Genomic DNA, 18,815 nt, shown 5'->3' with positions numbered 1-18,815 from the left:
GCCAGAGGAGCTGGAAGAGCCACTGCCGCTGGGGGCACCATGTGCTCCTCCCACCAGGGGTGGGGCGCACACATGGGCAGGCGGCACTCACGTATGCGCCCCATAACTGGTGGCAGGAGCATGTGACAGGTCCAGCAGCGGCAGCAGCCCCGGCCACTCTGGCAGCTCCAGAGGCAGCTCTGGTGAGTCGCCGGCATTTATGGACCACCCCCCACTATGGTAAACCCTCAGATTAATGGACTTTTGGCATCAACGGACACCCTTCCCCCGAATTAATCTGTTAAATCGAAGGTTTACTGTACTGCCTTCAGTTTCATTGGTCTCCACAGTCATTGCCTAGCTCACTTCTCAAATCTTGGGTCTTGTTACATAATTAAAGTCTGAAGGGCCACAACCATCTCACTGTTCCTTGGTGTTCCCCTCCTGTCTCTTTGCTGTCTCCACCTGTTGCCTTTCTTCTTATACTTAGATTATAAGCTCTTTGAAACTGTACACTACCTCGCATATTGAGACCCTGTTCAGGGGATCATACAAATAAATAAATATTAGAATACAAGTTTTAGCGTTGGAGAATGGTATATTCTATTGTCCACAGCTATTGTTATTCCAGTACAACCACCAGCCTCTCCCACATATCCTGGCTAGGGCTCAGCAGAGTCTGTTTTGTAAGGCGCTGCCTGGGAGACTCACTGAATCAAAATCCACGCTGTGATTTGGGCCCTAAATCTCCAGACTTGACAACATTTTTAATGAAGGGTTGAGATGTGATTTCTCAGCATTCATCTTAAAAATGCTTAGAGGTAGTAAGTTTTTACAACATGAATTTCACTGAAACAAGGCTTTTGTCTGACTTCTCATTTAATCTGGGGAAGGGGGTAGTTTATTCCCTTTTCCCTGGCAGGCATGTGAAATAATTGTGATAACTGGAAAAGATATAGATGGAGTTGCTAAAACTTAAGCAGGGGCAGACATCAGACTTCCTGCAGAGTTTACAAGCTTATTAAAGCTCACTTTATGCCTTTGAGCTCTCAGCAGAGGATTTCTTAAACTTGAAATCTACTTTATTTTGTATTGTGAGCTTTAAGCAGCTTCAGCTTCTATACCAGCCCTTGAATCTAACATCCCAACTTGTGCACTTTTATAATTACATCTTCCTTTTCTATGTAAAATATTCTCCTCCATGCCTGCGAAATTACCCACATGAAACAGCAAGGAAATGGACTATACACAAAAACAACCAAAAGTACACAGTAAACAAACTGAAAACAAAGACAAATTTCATATATACCTATAAACATTAAGGTGCTATTCAGAACAATATACCACATGTTTTTTCCACACAGAAATATAATGCTTGGAACTGATCATATCCCTTTAAACAGCACATCCTTCCAGCTCAGCTGCAAGCTCCCTAAATTCCAACAAACACAGTTTGCAAACTTTTCTTAGGTTTGGGGGAAAAAAAAACACTGAAAAGGCAATACTCCTGATGGAAGACAATGCAAAAGAAATCCAGTTTTGGAGTTCCTGACACAAGCTGCTTGAGTTAAAATGTGGTTACAAATAGGAGACAAACTTTTTCAAAAGGAGAAAACTCGTGATTTTTCATACCATTGAATATGATCAACACCATGTCCATCTGTCACAAAACATAGAATACAGTTCTGCCGCAGGAAAAAATATTCAGTTTATTTGTTTTGGGATTTTTTGTGGAGTCAAAGTTATAAACCAGGATAGTTCCAGCCTTAACTGGAGATTTTAGTATCTCTCCCTAACAAAACCAAGATGGCCTTGTAAGAGACACAGGACTGAAACAAACATCACCCATGGAACTAAACATTTTTCATTAAAACTGTTTTGAATGCCACAAGATTGTCCATTTTTCCTTTGACAAGTTTGAGGTACTTTGCTGCATTCTGGAATGAATTAGTAAAAATTTCACTCCACCCTCACTGGAAGCAAACCACTATGGCAAAGCCCTTTCCTTCACACAAAGAAGCAAGTACTGTAATCTGTTTATAAAAAGGTTGAAATCTTACACTGGAAAGAGCTTTCGTGTCAAAGCAGTTGACTTTATGAAGATTTTTTCCACTGTCTAATACTTTAGGTTTCCAAACTAGAGCAATAAAAATGCTACTAGACTGGTAACAAAAATTCTTTTTAATTATTTGACATTCAACTTTAAATTAACGGTTGGGTTTTGACATTAAGAATCTAATTTTAAAGAATGTAAAAAGAAAGGAGTGGGAGAAAAATTTTGTTCAAAGAGCCAAAGTAGAATAGGCAAGTAGAGATGTTTATTCTCAGTAGTGCCTTAATTACACAGTAAGATGTAGTCAGTAATTTCAATTTTGTACACAGCACAAGTGCTGCTTTTGAGCCATACCCTTGCACCTAACTTCCAAAACATTTTTAAAAACAATCTTATTCCTAGGTCACTGTTCCTCCTCATTCCATCTTATTGCCCTTATATAAAACAGTGGTATGCCCACATCTTGACTTCAGCAAACCCCCTTGATTTAACAGGATAACGGGGGTGAAGGAAGGGAGAGAGGAGTTGTTCGTTAATCCTAAACGTCCGTTAAATCTGAGGGTTTAGTACCTCCCCCCCGACTAGGCTCCGAGTCCTAGTCATGCTTCCCCCCAAAAAAGTTGGGGACTCAAACTGCTGGAGCCTGCCGTGTGACTGGAGACGCCCTGCAGCAAGTGGCAGGAGCTTCCTCACCACACACAGCAGGAGGAACTGCCATCAATGCCGGAGCTGCCACATGCTCCTCTCACCAGGGTTGGGGAGCATATACGGGCAGAGGGCACTTGAGTATGTGCCCCACCCCTGGTGGAGGAGCATGTGGCGGCTTTGTCATTGATGGTGGCTCCTCCAGCAGCACACAGGTCTGGAGATAGCTCCTTCAGGCACCAGTAGTAAGTCCCTCAACTTTTCTGGAGGGTGAGCAGGGGTGTTAGGATTTTATGGACCCCAGCAAACTGCAGGAACAACAGGGTCTGTAAAATCGAGGGTTTACTGTACTGCATACATGTGGTCTCCTCATCTCAAAAAAGACATATAGGCATTAGAAAATATTCCACAAAGGGCAACTAAAATGGTTAGGGGTTTGGAATGGGTCCCATACGAAGAGAAATTAGAGATTAGGACTTTTCATCTTAGAAAAGAGAAGACTAAGGGGGATAAGATAGAGGTATATAAAATCATGAATGGTCTGTAGAAAGTGAATAAGGAAAACTTATTTATTTATTCCCATAATGTAACAACTAGGGGTCACCAAACGAAATTAATGGACAGCAGGTTTAAAACAAAAGTGCACAGTCACACAGTGCACAGTCAACCCGTGGAACTCCTTGCCAGAGGAGGCTGTGAAGGCTAGGCCTGTAACTGGGTTTGAAAAAGAGCTAGATACATTCATGGAGGTTAGGTCCATTAATAGCTATTAGCCAGGATGGGTAAGGAATGGTGTTCCTAATTTCCGTTTGTCAGAGGCTGAGGATGGATGGCAGGAGAGAGATCACTTGATCATCACCTTTTCAGTTCACTCCCTCTGGGGCACCTGGCATTAGCCACTGTTGGCAGATAGGATACGGGGCTGGATGGACCTTTTGTCTGACCCAGTTTGGCCATCCTTATGCTCTTATATTCTTTTGTTTCTTCAAATTCTGAGCTTTCAATTTCTGTTTCTCAGCAGATTGAAAAGTAGTGTGCAAAGACAGACACCATCTGGATAGGACTGCTTTTGGTCTGTGCTTATGTGGTGGTGGACCTTGGCCAAGCATGGCAAGGGTTCGTTAAGCCACTATCTTAAGACAGAGAGACAATATATAGGAAAGGATGAAGGCAGCACAGAAAAGAATAGTGGGGTAGACTAGAAAGAAAAAGCTTATATTATTCAGCACATATGCTGCTTCCTCTATTCCCTCCCCACACGCCAGCTTTTGCCACAGAAAAATTGTTATGGCTTCTGGTGTGAGAAAGGCCTGAGAATATTTTGAAAAAATGCATTTCCTGGGTAAAACAGGAAAATGCATCAACTGTAAGCGGAGCCCAAAGATGATGCATGGTCATATTGCAAGAATGAAACATCATAAGAAAAACATCTTATTGGGAGAAAATTATGTGGATGAAGATAGGGATATAGGTCAGTTAGTAACTGAAATAATTCATTTTGCAATGCATCATTCTTCAAGGCTCTCTCAATACCTTCTAGTACAAGTGTGATTTGACAAGTAAATTCCCAAGCTGTTTTCTGTGCTGGATGTTGCTAGGACAAAAAAAAGTTTAGTTTAGCTAATCCCTATAGCTTCTCTAATTAGTGAGCTAGATTTAGACTCACTCAAGCATACAATACAGAAAGCTGCAGTAAGAGAAATCCAGACTGGCCAGTTGCAACTGTCATGTTCTTATATTATATTACATAATATATACCCCTGATTTTAGAACATCACGGCCACAGATCACAGTGGCGATGCCATAAATCTATTCCCTATGTCACATCAGCATAACTCATTTTTTCCAAGGGAACCCCATCCTACACTTGTTTTCTCAAAAACATAAGTACAAGTTAATTTAATGGGGCTTACACCAAAATTAAGTGCGCTCTAAGCTGTTCTGGTAACTTGATTTAAAATCAATGGTTTGTGTGCATGTGTGATTGAGATTTAAGTCAACAATTTAAATTGCCTTGATCTAAATCTATCCACCCCGGGGGTAATTTTTTCAGAAGAAAAAACAACCAAACTGGAGAATTTCATTTTTGTTTATAACTACATTCACTTTCTGATTCTCACACAATTACATAATGCTGAGGCATGCATTCATTTTACATTTCAGGAAAACCTTGAAACAGAAATGGTTTACTGATTTTTTGTATATGAAAGCAATATTTCTATTCACAATGGAGTTCTTTAAACTCCATCCGTGCACTCCTATCCTCCCTCCCACATTTTGAAACCATATTCTAGGTTTTTAGCTTTAACCTACCCTGTTTAAAGGGACAGTATCAACTTTTCAACTTCTTTTTTCCTCTTTTGTACCTACCTTATTTACAAGTAATGATTCAAGTTATTATGAGAAAGATTAGAGAAAATATTATTTTCAGTTCATTTATTTTATGATTCAGCAGTATTTCAAGTATAGAAACTTGTGCTGTTTCTTTGTATGAGTCAGTATTTTAAGAAACGAGAAGGCATTTAAAATAGGAAAATGAGAATGTAATAACAAAAGTTTGCAGGAGACAGGTCCAAAATCACATTTAATATATCTGAAATTACTAGAATTCAAATTAATAGTGTGTCTTTAAGATATGTTCCTGAAAAACCACTATTCACGCACTTAATCAATGGGACTCCTTTGCAGTAATCATTGCAGAAAAGATGCTGGCCCCAACAGGATGCCCTGGTTAAGGTTTTGAAGGGAAAAGAGAAGTCCACACTCAACCACCTGGGACTGCATACTGATCTAAAAGAAAAGGTATAATCCAAATCAGCACCATTTTCCCCTGGGAGTATGTCAAATTTGCCCAGAAACAGAAAATAGGTACTATGACTTTGTCAATATTTTATTATTCTTTCTGTTAGTATCTCTGAAAAACATGGTATAATCCTCACACCCAGGTGTGGGTCAATGTCCCCTGTACTGGCACTTAAACCACTTACACAGCCGTAGCTTTTAGGCAGCTGGTTTTTAGCTCAGCTGTAGAAGCTCCTGCATTAAGCTCCGGAGGTCCCAGGTTCAAGACTGTGTGCGGGTGGTTACAAGTGGGGACTTGGCCAGGATTTTAAATGGGTTTCTGAAGCTTGGGATGCATCTCCTTAGCTTTGAGAAGTAAGCAACCCATATATCTAAACACAGTTCACTGTCCCATGTAATGGCACTTAGACCATTTACCACAGAGAGAAAGAATGGGTCTTCTCTACAGCCTTAGCTGAGAACCAGCTGGCCTTCAGCTCAAACTGTAGAAGCTCCTGCATTAAGCTCCAGAAGGCCCAGGTTTCAGCCTGCCTGTGAGTGGGTTACAAGGTCAATGTACCCACCTGTGTGCTTCACAGCTCTTAGACTAGGTCTGCACAGAAGCTCTATTCCAGAGCAGCTATTCTGAAATAGCGCTGCTACGCACAGGCTGTGGCCACACTAGCCCCCTCCTTTCAGAAGGGGCTTGTTAATGAGGGATTTTGGAAGATGCTAATGAGGCACCAACATGAATATGCAGCACCTCATTAGCATAATGGCAGCCACACGCAATTCAAAAGTGCCACTTTCGAAACACATCCCTCCTGTGTATATGGGGGCCTTTTGAAAGGACCCCCTGATTTTGAAAACCCCTTCTTCCTATTTGGATTTAGGCAGAAGGGGCTTTTGAAGTCAGTGGGTCCTTTTGAAAGGTCTCTTACATGGGTGGCATGTTCCAAAAGCAACAGTTTTGAATTGCACGTGGCTGCAATTATGCTAATGAGCTGCTGCATATTCATGTCAGAGCCTCATTAACATCTTCCAAAAATACTTCATTAACATACCACTTCCGAAAGGAGGGGGGCTAGTGTGGCCAGAGCCACAGAAATGCCTTTTGAAATGCATCATCTAAACATATAGGCTACGTCTACACGTGCCCCAAACTTCGAAATGGCTATGCAAATGGCCATTTCGAAGTTTACTAATGAAGCGCTGAAATGCATATTCAGCGCTTCATTAGCATGCGGGCGGCAGCGGCACTTCGAAATTGACGAGCCTTGCCGCCGCGCGGCATGTCCAGACGGGGCTCCTTTTTGAAAGGGCCCCGCCTACTTCGAAGTCCCCTTATTCCCATGAGCTCATGGGAATAAGGGGACTTCGAAGAAGGTGGCGTCCTTTCGAAAAGGAGCCCTGTCGGGACGCGCTGCGGGGCGGCAAGGCTCGCCAATTTCGAAGCACCGCTGCCGCCCGCATGCTAATGAAGCGCTGAATATGCATTTCAGCGCTTCATTAGTAAACTTCGAAATGGCCATTTGCATGGCCATTTCGAAGTTTGGGGCACGTGTAGACACAGCCATAATGTTTATTTTGAAACTGCTTTTTTGAAATAGGTGCTGTTAAGACAGGAATAGCACTTCTTTTGAAATAAGTGCTATTCTGCATCTTAATAGTACCTATTTCAAAACAGCTATTTTGAAATAGGCAGTATTCCTCCTGCAATAAGGTTTACCGATTTTAAAATAACCTGTTACTCAAATTTATTTTCAAAATAGCATGCGTGTAGTGTAGACACTAGCAAAATTATTTCAAAGCACCAGCTGTAATCCTGAAATAAGTTGGCTGTGTGGCTGTAGCCTTACTGTGCAGTCAATAAAGAGGGTGTTGAGAACTCAAGCATTATGTATTCTACAGCAGTTATACGCCCATGTGTGTTACGCATCTCTGAAAACATCCACCTACAATAATATATCTTTGAAAACAAAGGGAAATCAATTTATACAAACCACTTACACTGCCTTAATTACACAAAACATCAAAAAGGACATACTTCAACTGGATCTCTCCATTATTAATTTATGATAAATCCATAACTCATTAAAAGCCCTGAACAAGGAATATTTTCCCCCTTGTTCCACAATGATGAGGGGGCGCAACATTTTGTAAGAGGGGTGCAGCACAATAGGCTCCTGTCTCCTGCCCCCTTGCAATTTCCACTGTTTCACCAGCCCTTTGCTTTCCCCAGCAAGGCCTCCGCTGCTGTATCGCCAAGGGAATGCCCCCTGCTCGCCACTGGGCCACAGCGCCCAGCAGCCTTAAAACAAGCAGGGGGAGCAGCTGGTGACTTTCCAGCTACATGAAGTACCCTCTTGGGGTCCCTCCTGAGAGTCGTCCTCCCCCCAGCCACCACTTGCCTGTTGGGGTACCCCCTGGAGCCTCCCAGCACAAGCTTCCTGAGCATACCATCCCCTTTCAGAGTTCCTCCACCCCTGCATTACTTCCTGTAGCCCTCCCAGAGGTATGGGGCCCTGACTAAGTGCAGGGTCAAAAAGGGTGTCGCAATCTAAACTGTTTGATCACCTCTAAAATAGCATATGACCAATATTTTGAAGTGTAACACCACTTTATCAGTTAGTTCAGGTGTTCTAACCTAAATAGGGATGTACAAAATGTATAAAAAGAGTAATCATTTACGCAATCAAAATTCGGCTACATAATTACCCAGGGACCTAGAGACAGGTAGAGAATGGTGCTGCAGGGTGCCCCCATGCCTAGGGTGCCCCCATGCCTAGGGTCCTGGCTGTGAGCCGTGCACTTTAACTGACAGGCACATGTGGATCCCAGCAGCTGGCCTCACACTTTGGGCTCTGTTGTTAGTAGGCATCCTGGCTGCAGGTCCCATTCCTCAGGCTCTACTGCCAGAGAGCAGCCTGAAGGAAACTCCTTCCGCAAGACCAGCGGATGTGATGGAACCTGTCTGGAGCAGGTGGCAGCCTGAAGAGAACTCGGCCACAAGGCTGGCAGGTGGGACCCTAGGCAGAATTTAACCATTAACAGAACCTATAAGCATTAGCTTTAAGGTTGCCTAGTTAACCACTTACATCCCTAATACTCATTGTCCTAATATTATTTTGTAACAGAACATTTAATATAATCAACTTTTTGGATCTCTAATGCTAAAATTAGTGGGGAGTTGAATTAAACTGAACTCTCAAGACTCCCAACATGTTGGATATATGTCTCTAAAACAGTATCTGTATTACTTCTTAACATACTGCAACTTCCAAAAATAAAGTGTATGTAATTATTTCAATTATCACTTTTAATCAGTCAGTCTCTGAAACAGTTCCATAAGCAAGACTAAATTAGTACTTATTCTCTTGTTAACATGTGAAGAATTTACACTTACAATTCCATTAACATTTATAGGAGGTCCTCATGTGGACCAATGGGGCATTATATGTTACACATTTTCCAGTTTTATTGTTCGTGAAGTTTCATGGAAGTGTTTTGGTCAATTCTATTAAATTTATTTACAGTAGGACCCTGAGATACGCACACTCAAATTGCCCAAATCTCAGGTTAACGTGCCTCTGAGTGGCAGGGAGCTGGCACCTGGCTCTGGGCTACCCATCACTCAGGGGCACTGGTCAGTTTCCCAGCTCCTGTGAGCGGCACACAGACATGCCAGCTCCCTGCCATTCACAGCAGTGGTGCTGGTCAGTTTCCCAGCTCCTCTGAGTGGGGCACAGACAGATGCCAGCTCCCTGATATTCACAGCAGGGGTGTTGGTCAGTTTCCCCTCTCCTGTCAGTGGCAGCAGCCAAGAGCCTGACTCTCAGCTGCCACCACTGACTGCAGTGGGGAAACTGCCTGACTCTCACCATCCCTGACAGGAGCAGTTTCCCTGCTCCTGTCAGGAATGGCAGAGTCCACTGATTAGACTGGAGGACTGTTTATGACTCCACAGGCAGGTTACATTCCTACATAGGTAACTATATGTTTCTCACTACAAGATAAGAGTACCACACAACCCCTAATGGATTTTTTCCTTGAAACACTTCATTGAGATGGGGAAGCACTAGGCATGTTTTACAGCTGAGAAACAGGATAGATTAAATGACCTGCTAACAATCAAGCAAGACATTTGCAAGGATTCTGGAGTCCTTAGCCACTAATCTTTTAGATTAGTACTGTACACAACCCACCACAACTGATCTACAATTCTGGGCACATAAACTGTGATAATCTGGTCCTGACTTTGAGATATACAGAATACCATAACCTCCAGACCAAGCAAATGGAACATGAAAACTAGGCTTGAAAGGGGAATCCAAAAAAGAAAGGCCACTTCTGAAAATGTGGACTCAAATTTTGTGTTTCTGTTTGGCCACTGCAACAATGCCTCATTTCTTCATTTTTTGTTGGGAGTCGAAGCACCATGCACATTTATTATGCTACATAACCATTAATACTTTTTGATCACTAAGTTCCTCCATAGCAAATACCTACACAAGGGGAGTGTATTAATCAATTAATATCATATCAAGGCTTTGACAAAAACTGCAGTAGAACAGACAAGGAAAGAACAATATTAACTTGGGGGGCCGGGGAGGGATACAAATCACAAAGGGAGGCAGAACAGCACAAAGAAATCCCTGGAAGCTATAGGAGGTGCCCATACTGCTAAGATAAACACTAACTACAGGGGAAACTGGCACTTTGTAGAGGCAGCTTAGTTGTTTTTCCTTATATAATAAAAACCGTAAGAAATGCAGAAAGTAAACTACAAATTTAAAAAAAAATCTACTCTTTCAGGTAATCTTAGCCACAGCTGTAACTATACAAGATTTTTCAGACAGAAGTGAGATTTTTTTCAGTACCATATCCTTTTAATGATGTATTACATCATTCTTTTCCATACATTTCTTAAATTGCTACTTTTTATTTACTATCCAGACCTGGTCTAAAATTAGTTCTATCATCTGATGGTATCCAATTCTATCCCAGTTCATGTTTTAATCCACATTTTCCTAAAAAGGGGGTGGGGAGAGCGCACCAGGAAAATCAACATTTGCAAGAGTTAAACAGCTTTATTTTTAACTGGCCTATAAATTCTAGTACTTCAGAAGTGGACAGAGCAAATGAGGCCTTAAGGCACTTGTGCATTCAGCTTCCCCCTCCAAAAAGACTTTTACTTAGTGAAACACCCCACAAAGAATAAGTGACTCTCCTTTTCCACCAGAGTCTGTCTCTGTCTGTCTCTCTGATACAGGCTGAACTTCTCTAGTCCTGCATCCGACTAGTGGCAAAGGAGACAATTTGCCACCACACAGGAGGTCAATATTGTCTAGCACATTACCACACTCTCACTGCTTAGTGGGCACTGAGAAGATATTTAGAGGTAAATCCCAGATAAATAACAGCACAGGGCCAGGGCTAGTGGCTGGAAACAAACTTTACGGGGCAAGGGAAACTTGGCCACCCCATGGTGAGGGGTAACTACAATCATGCCGGACCAGGGATGTTACCGGACCAGAGAGGCTCAACCTGCGGGCTCCGCACACGCGCTGAGATTGGCAAGCCGAGCGGGCGCACAGCCCCCAGGACGCTGCCTGTGAACACAGCTCCAGTGACTCAAGCGGCAGGGCGTGGACTGAGAGGCGAGATTTTCCTCTCCCACGGCGGCCATCCCCCACGGGCGCGCCCGACCGGCCGCCAGGGGCTGGCCCCCACCGGGCGAGGAACCGCGACTGAGTTGCCAGGAAAGTGCTCGGCGCCGGCTGAGGGAGGAGCGAGCCCGGAAGCTCCCTCCCCCCCCCGCAGCACATTGACCCCACCGAGCACCCCGCGCGCGCGCGAGCGCCCAGCCCAGCTCAGCTCGAGCCCCGCGCGCCAGGACAACTCCCCACCAGGGGCGCGGCAGGCGCCTGAGCTCGCCCCGTCCGTCGTCACACAAGCCCCGCCCCCTGAGGACAACCGAGTCTTTTGATTGGCCCCAACCAGGCACAACCCTCCCCTCCTCATCCCCGACAGCTGAGGGAAAAGAAGGCGGGGCCTCAGCCGCGCGGGAGGCGCCCCGAGGCAGCTGGAATGCGCTCCACATTCCAGCCCCACCCCCGCCACTCGGCCCCGCCTCCCCTCGCCGCCCGCTGCGGCCGTTTAACATTGGCGCGCGAGGGGGTGGCGCGGCCGCGGGAACCAACCGCCTCTCGCCGCCGGCCGGGGGTCCGCAGCCGCTGCTGGGCCCGGCTCAGCTCCCCGCTCGGCCTGGCGCCGCCCGCATACTCGCCCGCTCTACGGCTCCGCTCGTCGGCTGCTTCTTCACCGCGACAGCGGCCCTGCCTCCCACCCGGGCTGCCCGCTCGGCTCTGTGCCGCTGTGTAACAGTCCGCTCCCGACTAGAGGCGGCGGGCGGGGCCGCGGCCGGGCCACCCCCTGACCAATCCGCGACAGGGCGAGGTGGGGTTATGCAAAACAGGGAACGCCTAGCCGGCCGGGGCTACAGGATTCCATTCCCCGCGGCGACCCCGCGCAGCCTCCGCGGAGGGGGAGCACGCGGGTCCCCCTGTAGGAGCTGCAGCTGCCCTAGGACTCCTTCCCCCTCCAGTCCCACCCTCTCCCAAGCCCCCCCCCACCCCCAAGAACTCTCTAACTACAGGTGTCCCTTGCTGAAATAACTCCCCCTTAAGAGGGCAAAACAGCAGAGGCACTGAACTGCAGCCCAGCATCTTTTCCCCCAGTAGCCACAGCAGCTCCCTGGAAGCAGTGTGCCAGACTTAATGCCAAGGACTGTGCAAAAGTAACTGCGAAGGCCCTCCAAGTTCACTTCATAAACTTTTGGTATGCCTGTATGGCAAAGCAAACACGCTATGCATAAAATTGGGAGAATAAGGTAAGTGTGCATCTATGTGGGCAAGTTTTTGGTTCATCACCTTTAATCGTGAATGAATCTGGCACTTGTAAATGTTGATCTGAATGGAGCTGAAAGCCAGAGAGACTGAAATCTGTCCATCCAAACATTAATTTTGCATCAGCAGAAGCAGCCATAAACTTTTCTTACTGCTTCAAAGTTCTTCAATCCTGATGTAACAAGTTCACCTCTAAATTAAGTGAGTTGATCGCTCCCACCTCAGTTCCTGTCTTCTGGGCTTAAACTGCCAGCAAGTTTACTACTGATAATGTCCCTTTAAACCATAAACTAACTTATGACACCACTGAAACCCCAATACGAAACAATTTATTGCTGAAAGAGCCAACCAATTTGTAAAGTGCACACTAGCCAAATAACTAACTGCACATTCAGCTAAGCAAAAAAACTCCATAATTCTATAGCTGCCTAATTAGGCTAATTCAAAGCAAATATTTAAGCCTTTTTAAGCAGCACATAGATACTTAACCTCCAGCCCATGACTAAACACTTAGGAAGAACTGACCAATAGGCCTTTTATGGAGGTGTTCATACAGATTAACATCAGAGGATGAGCAACTCTGAACAAAATATGTTGTTTCTTATAAACCAAACAGCTGCACAGACTCTTCCAAACAGTTGTTATAGGATTTCATTTGATTTTTTTCAAGCAGTGCAGAAAATTCCTACTTTGTATAAATAATCTTAATAAAATTTAAATACAAAGTAAAAATATTGAAATAAGGCACATGGAGTTTCAAGATAAAGCTTACTACATTTTTGTAATTCATTCAGTTCAAAGATGAGTCACTCACTCATGCATTTGTTCTTACCACTGATGAATGCAATGCAAAAAGCCAGATGATCATAGGAGGAAAATCAATTACATTCTCAAAGAGATATATTATTAAACAAGGGTGGTAGAGAGACAGTAGTAGGTCTAAATTCTACAGTTACATTTAATACTGTAGGTCCAACAATGATGTTCGGTGTTTTAAAAACACCCCAGCTGTTTACTTTCTAGGGAGAAAGTGGTGTCTTTGACAACCTGATTATCTTTAATTTTGAACAGTTAGGACTGGATGTAATAACAATATTATGTTTCCAAGATTTCAATTCAGTGTAACATTTGGAGTGACCATACTTTTCACTACCATTACATATAAAAGATCTTGCCTCTCACGGTTTTGCCAATCACCAGGAAAGAGAGCGTTACAAGTGAATCTTCATTAAACATTGGAGACCACAGATACAAATCTAGTTTAACTACAGCAGTTTTTAACCATGTTTCCTTTTCCTCAGTCAAACACATTACATCTTTCTTCTACTTGCATTCTGGTGCTTCATTTAATATATTAATTGTGGTATGATTTAGGAAGCTGTCTCCAGTGTAGCCAGATGCCTACTTGTCAGTCACAATCTGTCTAGCAATGAGCTCTTTCATTATTTCATTGGTTCCACCAAAGATTGGCTGGACACGAGAATCCACAAAAGCTCTGGAAAAAGTGAGAAATAATAAAAGATTGAGTGGTTAAAAAAGTACTTTAAAAATACCCACACATGTAACAAGATTAAATAAATACAGTAAACTTTTTCATATCTGGCAGCCCCAGGACTGGGAGGTTGCCAGATATTCAAATACCGTAGTACCACAATTTACGCGTGGGTTCCATTCCCATGCACCCTTGCAGAACTCCAATTTTGACTAAGTCAGTGGCAGCTTTTTTCCCCTGGCAGAATGCACCGTCTGCAGCTGGGGAAGCAGCAGGAGCAGCTGGAGCTTCTTTTGAGAAGTAAGTTCTGGGATTGAGGGGGGACAGTTGGGGAAAGTTAAGCCTGGCAGTGGGTTAGGGCCATGGGAGGGGGGCAGGAGGGTTAAGCCTAGGGTGGGTTGGGGCTGCAGGAGGTGGAGCTGAGCCCATGCCACCCATGGGGGTGATGAGCCAGAGCTGTGCTTGGATGGTGAGCCAGGCTGGGGGGGAGGGGGTGTTTGAACTGGGGCAGGTTTGAACCAGAGCCACATGTGGGGTGGGGGGGTGAGCTGCGACAGGGAGTGGGGGTTTGAACCAGAGCCACATGCAGGTGTTTGAACTGGGGCTGGGTTGAGTCAGAGATGAGAACAGGTGGTGAGTGGGGTTGCGGCCAGGGGGTTGAGCTCGGGTCGGGGGGAGAGGGATTTTGAGGTGTGCTTAACTTGCTTTAATGTGAGTTAAGAACAATTTGAAAATCACACATTTTGAGGATTTACTGTATTCCAGATAATAAAGAGGTGTACCTAGCGATGCACAGTGCTAAAGAAAAACCAGATTGTATATGTTTTTGTTCTTTTCTTAATATTTAGAGTACTTTTTTTTTAAACCAACAGTAAAGTTCACAGTGTACAAAACTTACACTGTATTTGCTGCATTTATTTGCATTTACTGTCACCATACTGTGCTTAGGGAACACACACCTAAAATTTACTTAAGGTTAAAATGCTGGTTATTTGAGAATTCTGGATGACAATGCCAGACATGAAAGAGTTTACTGTAGTACTGGAAATGGGAAAAACCTCTTTAAAGTTTCAGAATATTTCAAGTGTGATCTTAGTGTATGAGAACCCAGATCCCTCTTTCAGGACCCCTCTTTTTTATTCAGGGGAAAAAAGCACAGTGCAATTTTCCTGGGTTGTGATCATTTGAGGCCATCTTGTCATTGAATTCCAAATAAGGGAACTTGTGTTTTAATTCTCATATTGCAATTTATCAATATTATTCTCTTAGAGAAGTGAAAACATGAATTGATCATAAGTAATTTTAAACCAAGCACACATGGGTCTGCCAACATGTTTCCCGTGTGGAAAAGGGAAAATTAGAAAAATGAGAATTTTACTCAAAAAGAGTTCAGAATTGAAGCAGCCAAATTCCAGAAACTTCACCCATAAACAAAACCCAAAACAAAACAAAAATTACAGTTGATATTACTTGATACCCAATATGCCTGGATAATAACAAGGCAGTTAAACAAAATCTGGTGTCATTTTGTCTTCTTGTGAAAAGACTAAATACATAGCATAGTGACTTCAGCACAAATTACATTTTAAACATTACATAACAAATGGACAACTGGGTATATTAGTTTTCTGTGGAGGCAAACAAGCCTTAGAAGTCATGGAAATGAAAAAGTATGGACATAAGGTATGTCAAACCACTTGAACTCTGCCCTACCCTCTAATAAAATATTTTGCATGTAAGATTGAGGCAGTATGATTAAAGACACTTGACGGTGGTGTTGAAAATATTAAATTCACACCTCCAAGCTGTGGACATCTTAATCCACTTTACTTGCAGTTAGGGTATGAAGCAAAGAAACTCTGGAGCACACAACATTAATCTGGAAATAGGTCTGATACAAAAGTTCTCCTGCTATCTTGCAATCTCCTGCTGCATAACATACCTTAATTTGAAGTCCCAAGTAAGAATGCTGCTTGCTTATGCCAAGTCTCTCAGAATGAGAGAGGTAACTGTGTTAGTCTGTATCTTCACAAAACAAAACAAATATCAGTCCTGCAGCACCTTAACAACTAAAAACATTGCTTATTAGGTGATGAGCTTCCGTGGGACAAACCTACTTCTTCAGATTTGTTATCAGTTATTAGTGTTCCAGATCTGAAGAAATGGGTCTGTCCCATGGAAGCTCATCACCTAATAAACATAATTGATCATTTTTAAGGTGCTAGAGGATTGCTTTTTTGTTTTGTGAGGATAAGAACATGTTTATATTTGAAAGCAGGTAAATTATGAAAAAAAACTGTCCCAACTGGTCATTTTTGGTTAAGATTTTTCCCTGTTATTTTCCTGTGTTTCTTTTCTACAGGCCACATTGCAAAGTTCTCTTAATGTTACTGTTTTCTCCGCCTCCTTTTTTTATTCAAAATGCTAATTTTTATAGACTGCAGAGCAACACATCCTGGTGTTTGTGCTCCCTCAATTATTTTATCATCTTCTCTTCCCAATTAAAGTCAATTTAGAGCTTGATTAACATCCCCAAAGACTGAAAACCTCCCTTTATCTACAGCACTTATATAACACATGAATTGTAAGCTCACCCTCACACGCCCACCCTTGTGTCTCTCTGCAATGAGAAAGAGAGACCACCCCTAGATCCAAGGTAGTAATTCAGGTGCCATACTCATTCCTTGCTGACTGGGCTTCTAATTGTGCCATGGGTTCTTTCTGAAAGGTGAACAATTGAACACTACGAAATGAATTGAAACTACGAATTCATTTCAACACAGATGGCAAAAGGTTTTAAGCACTAGGCTTCATTTGAACTGGTGCATGAACCAAACAACAACTCTCAATCCCCAAGTATCAGAGAGGTAGGCATGTTAGTCTGTATATTTGAGAACAACAAGAACTCCTGTGACACCTTACAGACTAACATATTTTGGAGCATAAGGTTTCATGGGCAAAGACCCGCTTCGTCAGATGCATCTGAGGAAGCGAGTCTTTGCCCATGAAACCTTATGCTCCAAAGTATCCGTTAGTCTATAAGGTGCCACAGGACTTCTTGTCATAATCCCCAAATCATCCAGTTCCTTTCCCCCATGCTCCCAATGGGCTGGGGATTGAGCTGTGCTCCTGAACATATTATAGCCTGGGCAGACACATACGGAAATAGATAGGAATCCTTGTTAATTTCACTCTGGTAAGCAGTAAGCACAACATCACAACTACAACTCTCCCCAAAAAGTAATTTTAAAATTCAGCATCCAAGAAAATGTAAGGACTTCCACAGTTCCATAATATTTAAAAACCTATACTCAGATACCCTGCCAGACAGCTACCACCAGTTCGTAACAGGGACCCCACAAGCTTGCCTAGGGTTGTTAGCTACGCAGATACTATATTGGAGCTCAGTGTACTGTTGAGTTGCTATTTACTCAGAATGGATGGTATGAATCATTTTAAAAGTGTGACCAGAATGCTATGCACAATAATAAAGAGAAAAAAGTTACCCTGAAGCAGCATTAACAGCATAACATATTACTGAAGGGACAACAACTTTAAATCAAGTTAATTTAAAAAAAAAAAAAAAAGGCAGTAATTTCTGACAATTCCTCTGCCCTGAAGTCCTGCCATTTTTGCAGTTTTGCTAGAAGAGGAAAAGCTGCCTGATTATACAGTAAAACCAATTACACAAAGGTATTTCCTTCACATATATTTATATTTATAAACTGCTTTATGTTAGTAGTGAGTGTTTCCCTCCCAATTTACAAACACGTGTGAAGAAAATGCCTCATTTTACATTCAGGATCAAAATTTTGCACCTACTTTGCAATTGGATATTCCCACATGTACCCCCATCCTCCATGGAGTTGAACACACTGAGTAGCTATGCTGTTTTGGAGATCAGAAGCCCTAAAATGGAAAGAATAAAGTAGGGTGTTAAAGCATGTGTGGTACTAAATCTATGAAGTAATAAATAAAATAAGGATTTAAACTGTTCTTATATATAAACATACAGAGTATGGGAAGTCACCACTATGAACTGTGATGAAGTTTGGGACTGAAAGAGGACCAGAAAAAGGAAGTAATTGACATACTTTCACAAAGGAGGGTGTTCAAATGCAGACATGTTTGTTTACCTTTCGCTTATTTATGTTGTATATGCCAATCAAGATTTATTTTTAGATCAGCGGCTGTTCTTCCCCTGTCAGATCCTTCAGTGAAGTTAAATTACCACCCCCCCACCCCCGGCAACACTCTAGGATACTCCACATACCAGTAATATCTGGTGATACCCCTTTTTAAATAAAGCTAAGAATCTCAATATTGCACTTGTTAAATACAAATGCTGGCAAATAAATGCACCAACATTTCTCCCCCACCACCCACATTTCTCAGTATATTAACTTTTGTGGACTTTACTAGAAAAATTTGGTACATTTTCTTATCCTAGACATCATGGGATTTACGACTCGTTTCCTTCATTTCTTTTTTTTAAAGACTGCATGCTTGCAGCTATATCAAAAACTCAAAATACATAAAGCCACACAAGATTTTGACTGCATTTTGGAATGGAGCAAAAGGTAAGAGCTAGGTCATGGAAAAGAATATAGTTCAAACAACTTCAATGACAGCAAAGAGATTATAAAAAAAGTCATTATTCAAGTCACTCTCCTTTTAATGTAAGAGTACACTCTTCCCTCGCTCTACGGGGGGTTCAGGCTGCTGTGGGGCTGGCAGACAGAGGGGGTCAGGCTAGGGCAGGTTGGAGCCACGCAGAGCGGATTATCCTCGTATTAGTGGGAGGAGTTCACTCAGAGTGAACTAAGGTAAGTAAATGTGTCCCTTGTTTAAGCAAGTACTCGTAAGTGAAGTAGTCATTTAACAAAGGATGAGCATGCATAAAATCCTCTTCCCAAGCTTGCTCTACTGCAAAGTTCGCTTGAATTGTAACACAAAT

General features: G+C 43.0%; 2 protein-coding genes across 5 annotated transcripts in view; both read right to left on the bottom strand.

Annotated features, from left to right (window-relative positions):
• The window catches only part of KANSL1L (KAT8 regulatory NSL complex subunit 1 like), a 111,625-nt gene extending 99,589 nt beyond the window's left edge, over positions 1–12,036 (bottom strand). For 3 of the 4 annotated variants that reach the window (XR_012646351.1, XM_075000741.1, XM_075000743.1), the window contains exon 1: positions 10,992–12,036. The gene's annotated coding sequence lies outside the window, so the exon portion shown is untranslated. The remainder of the gene's footprint in view (positions 1–10,991) is intronic. The other variant, XM_075000742.1, reaches the window with a different exon arrangement.
• A 963-nt stretch (positions 12,037–12,999) lies between these two features.
• Positions 13,000–18,815, bottom strand: part of ACADL (acyl-CoA dehydrogenase long chain) — a 35,761-nt gene continuing 29,945 nt past the window's right edge. Inside the window, exons 10-11 of the mRNA XM_075001658.1 lie at positions 17,681–17,767; positions 13,000–13,861 (exon numbers count right to left, since the gene is read on the bottom strand). Of these exons, the coding sequence (XP_074857759.1) occupies positions 13,768–13,861; positions 17,681–17,767 (181 nt within the window). The 3' untranslated portion in view covers positions 13,000–13,767. The remainder of the gene's footprint in view (positions 13,862–17,680; positions 17,768–18,815) is intronic.

Source organism: Carettochelys insculpta, chromosome 8 (assembly GCF_033958435.1).
Source record: "Carettochelys insculpta isolate YL-2023 chromosome 8, ASM3395843v1, whole genome shotgun sequence".
NCBI lineage: Eukaryota > Metazoa > Chordata > Testudines > Carettochelyidae > Carettochelys > Carettochelys insculpta.
The sequence above is the reverse complement of the archived record's forward strand: the minus strand, read 5'-3'. Positions and strand labels throughout refer to the sequence as shown.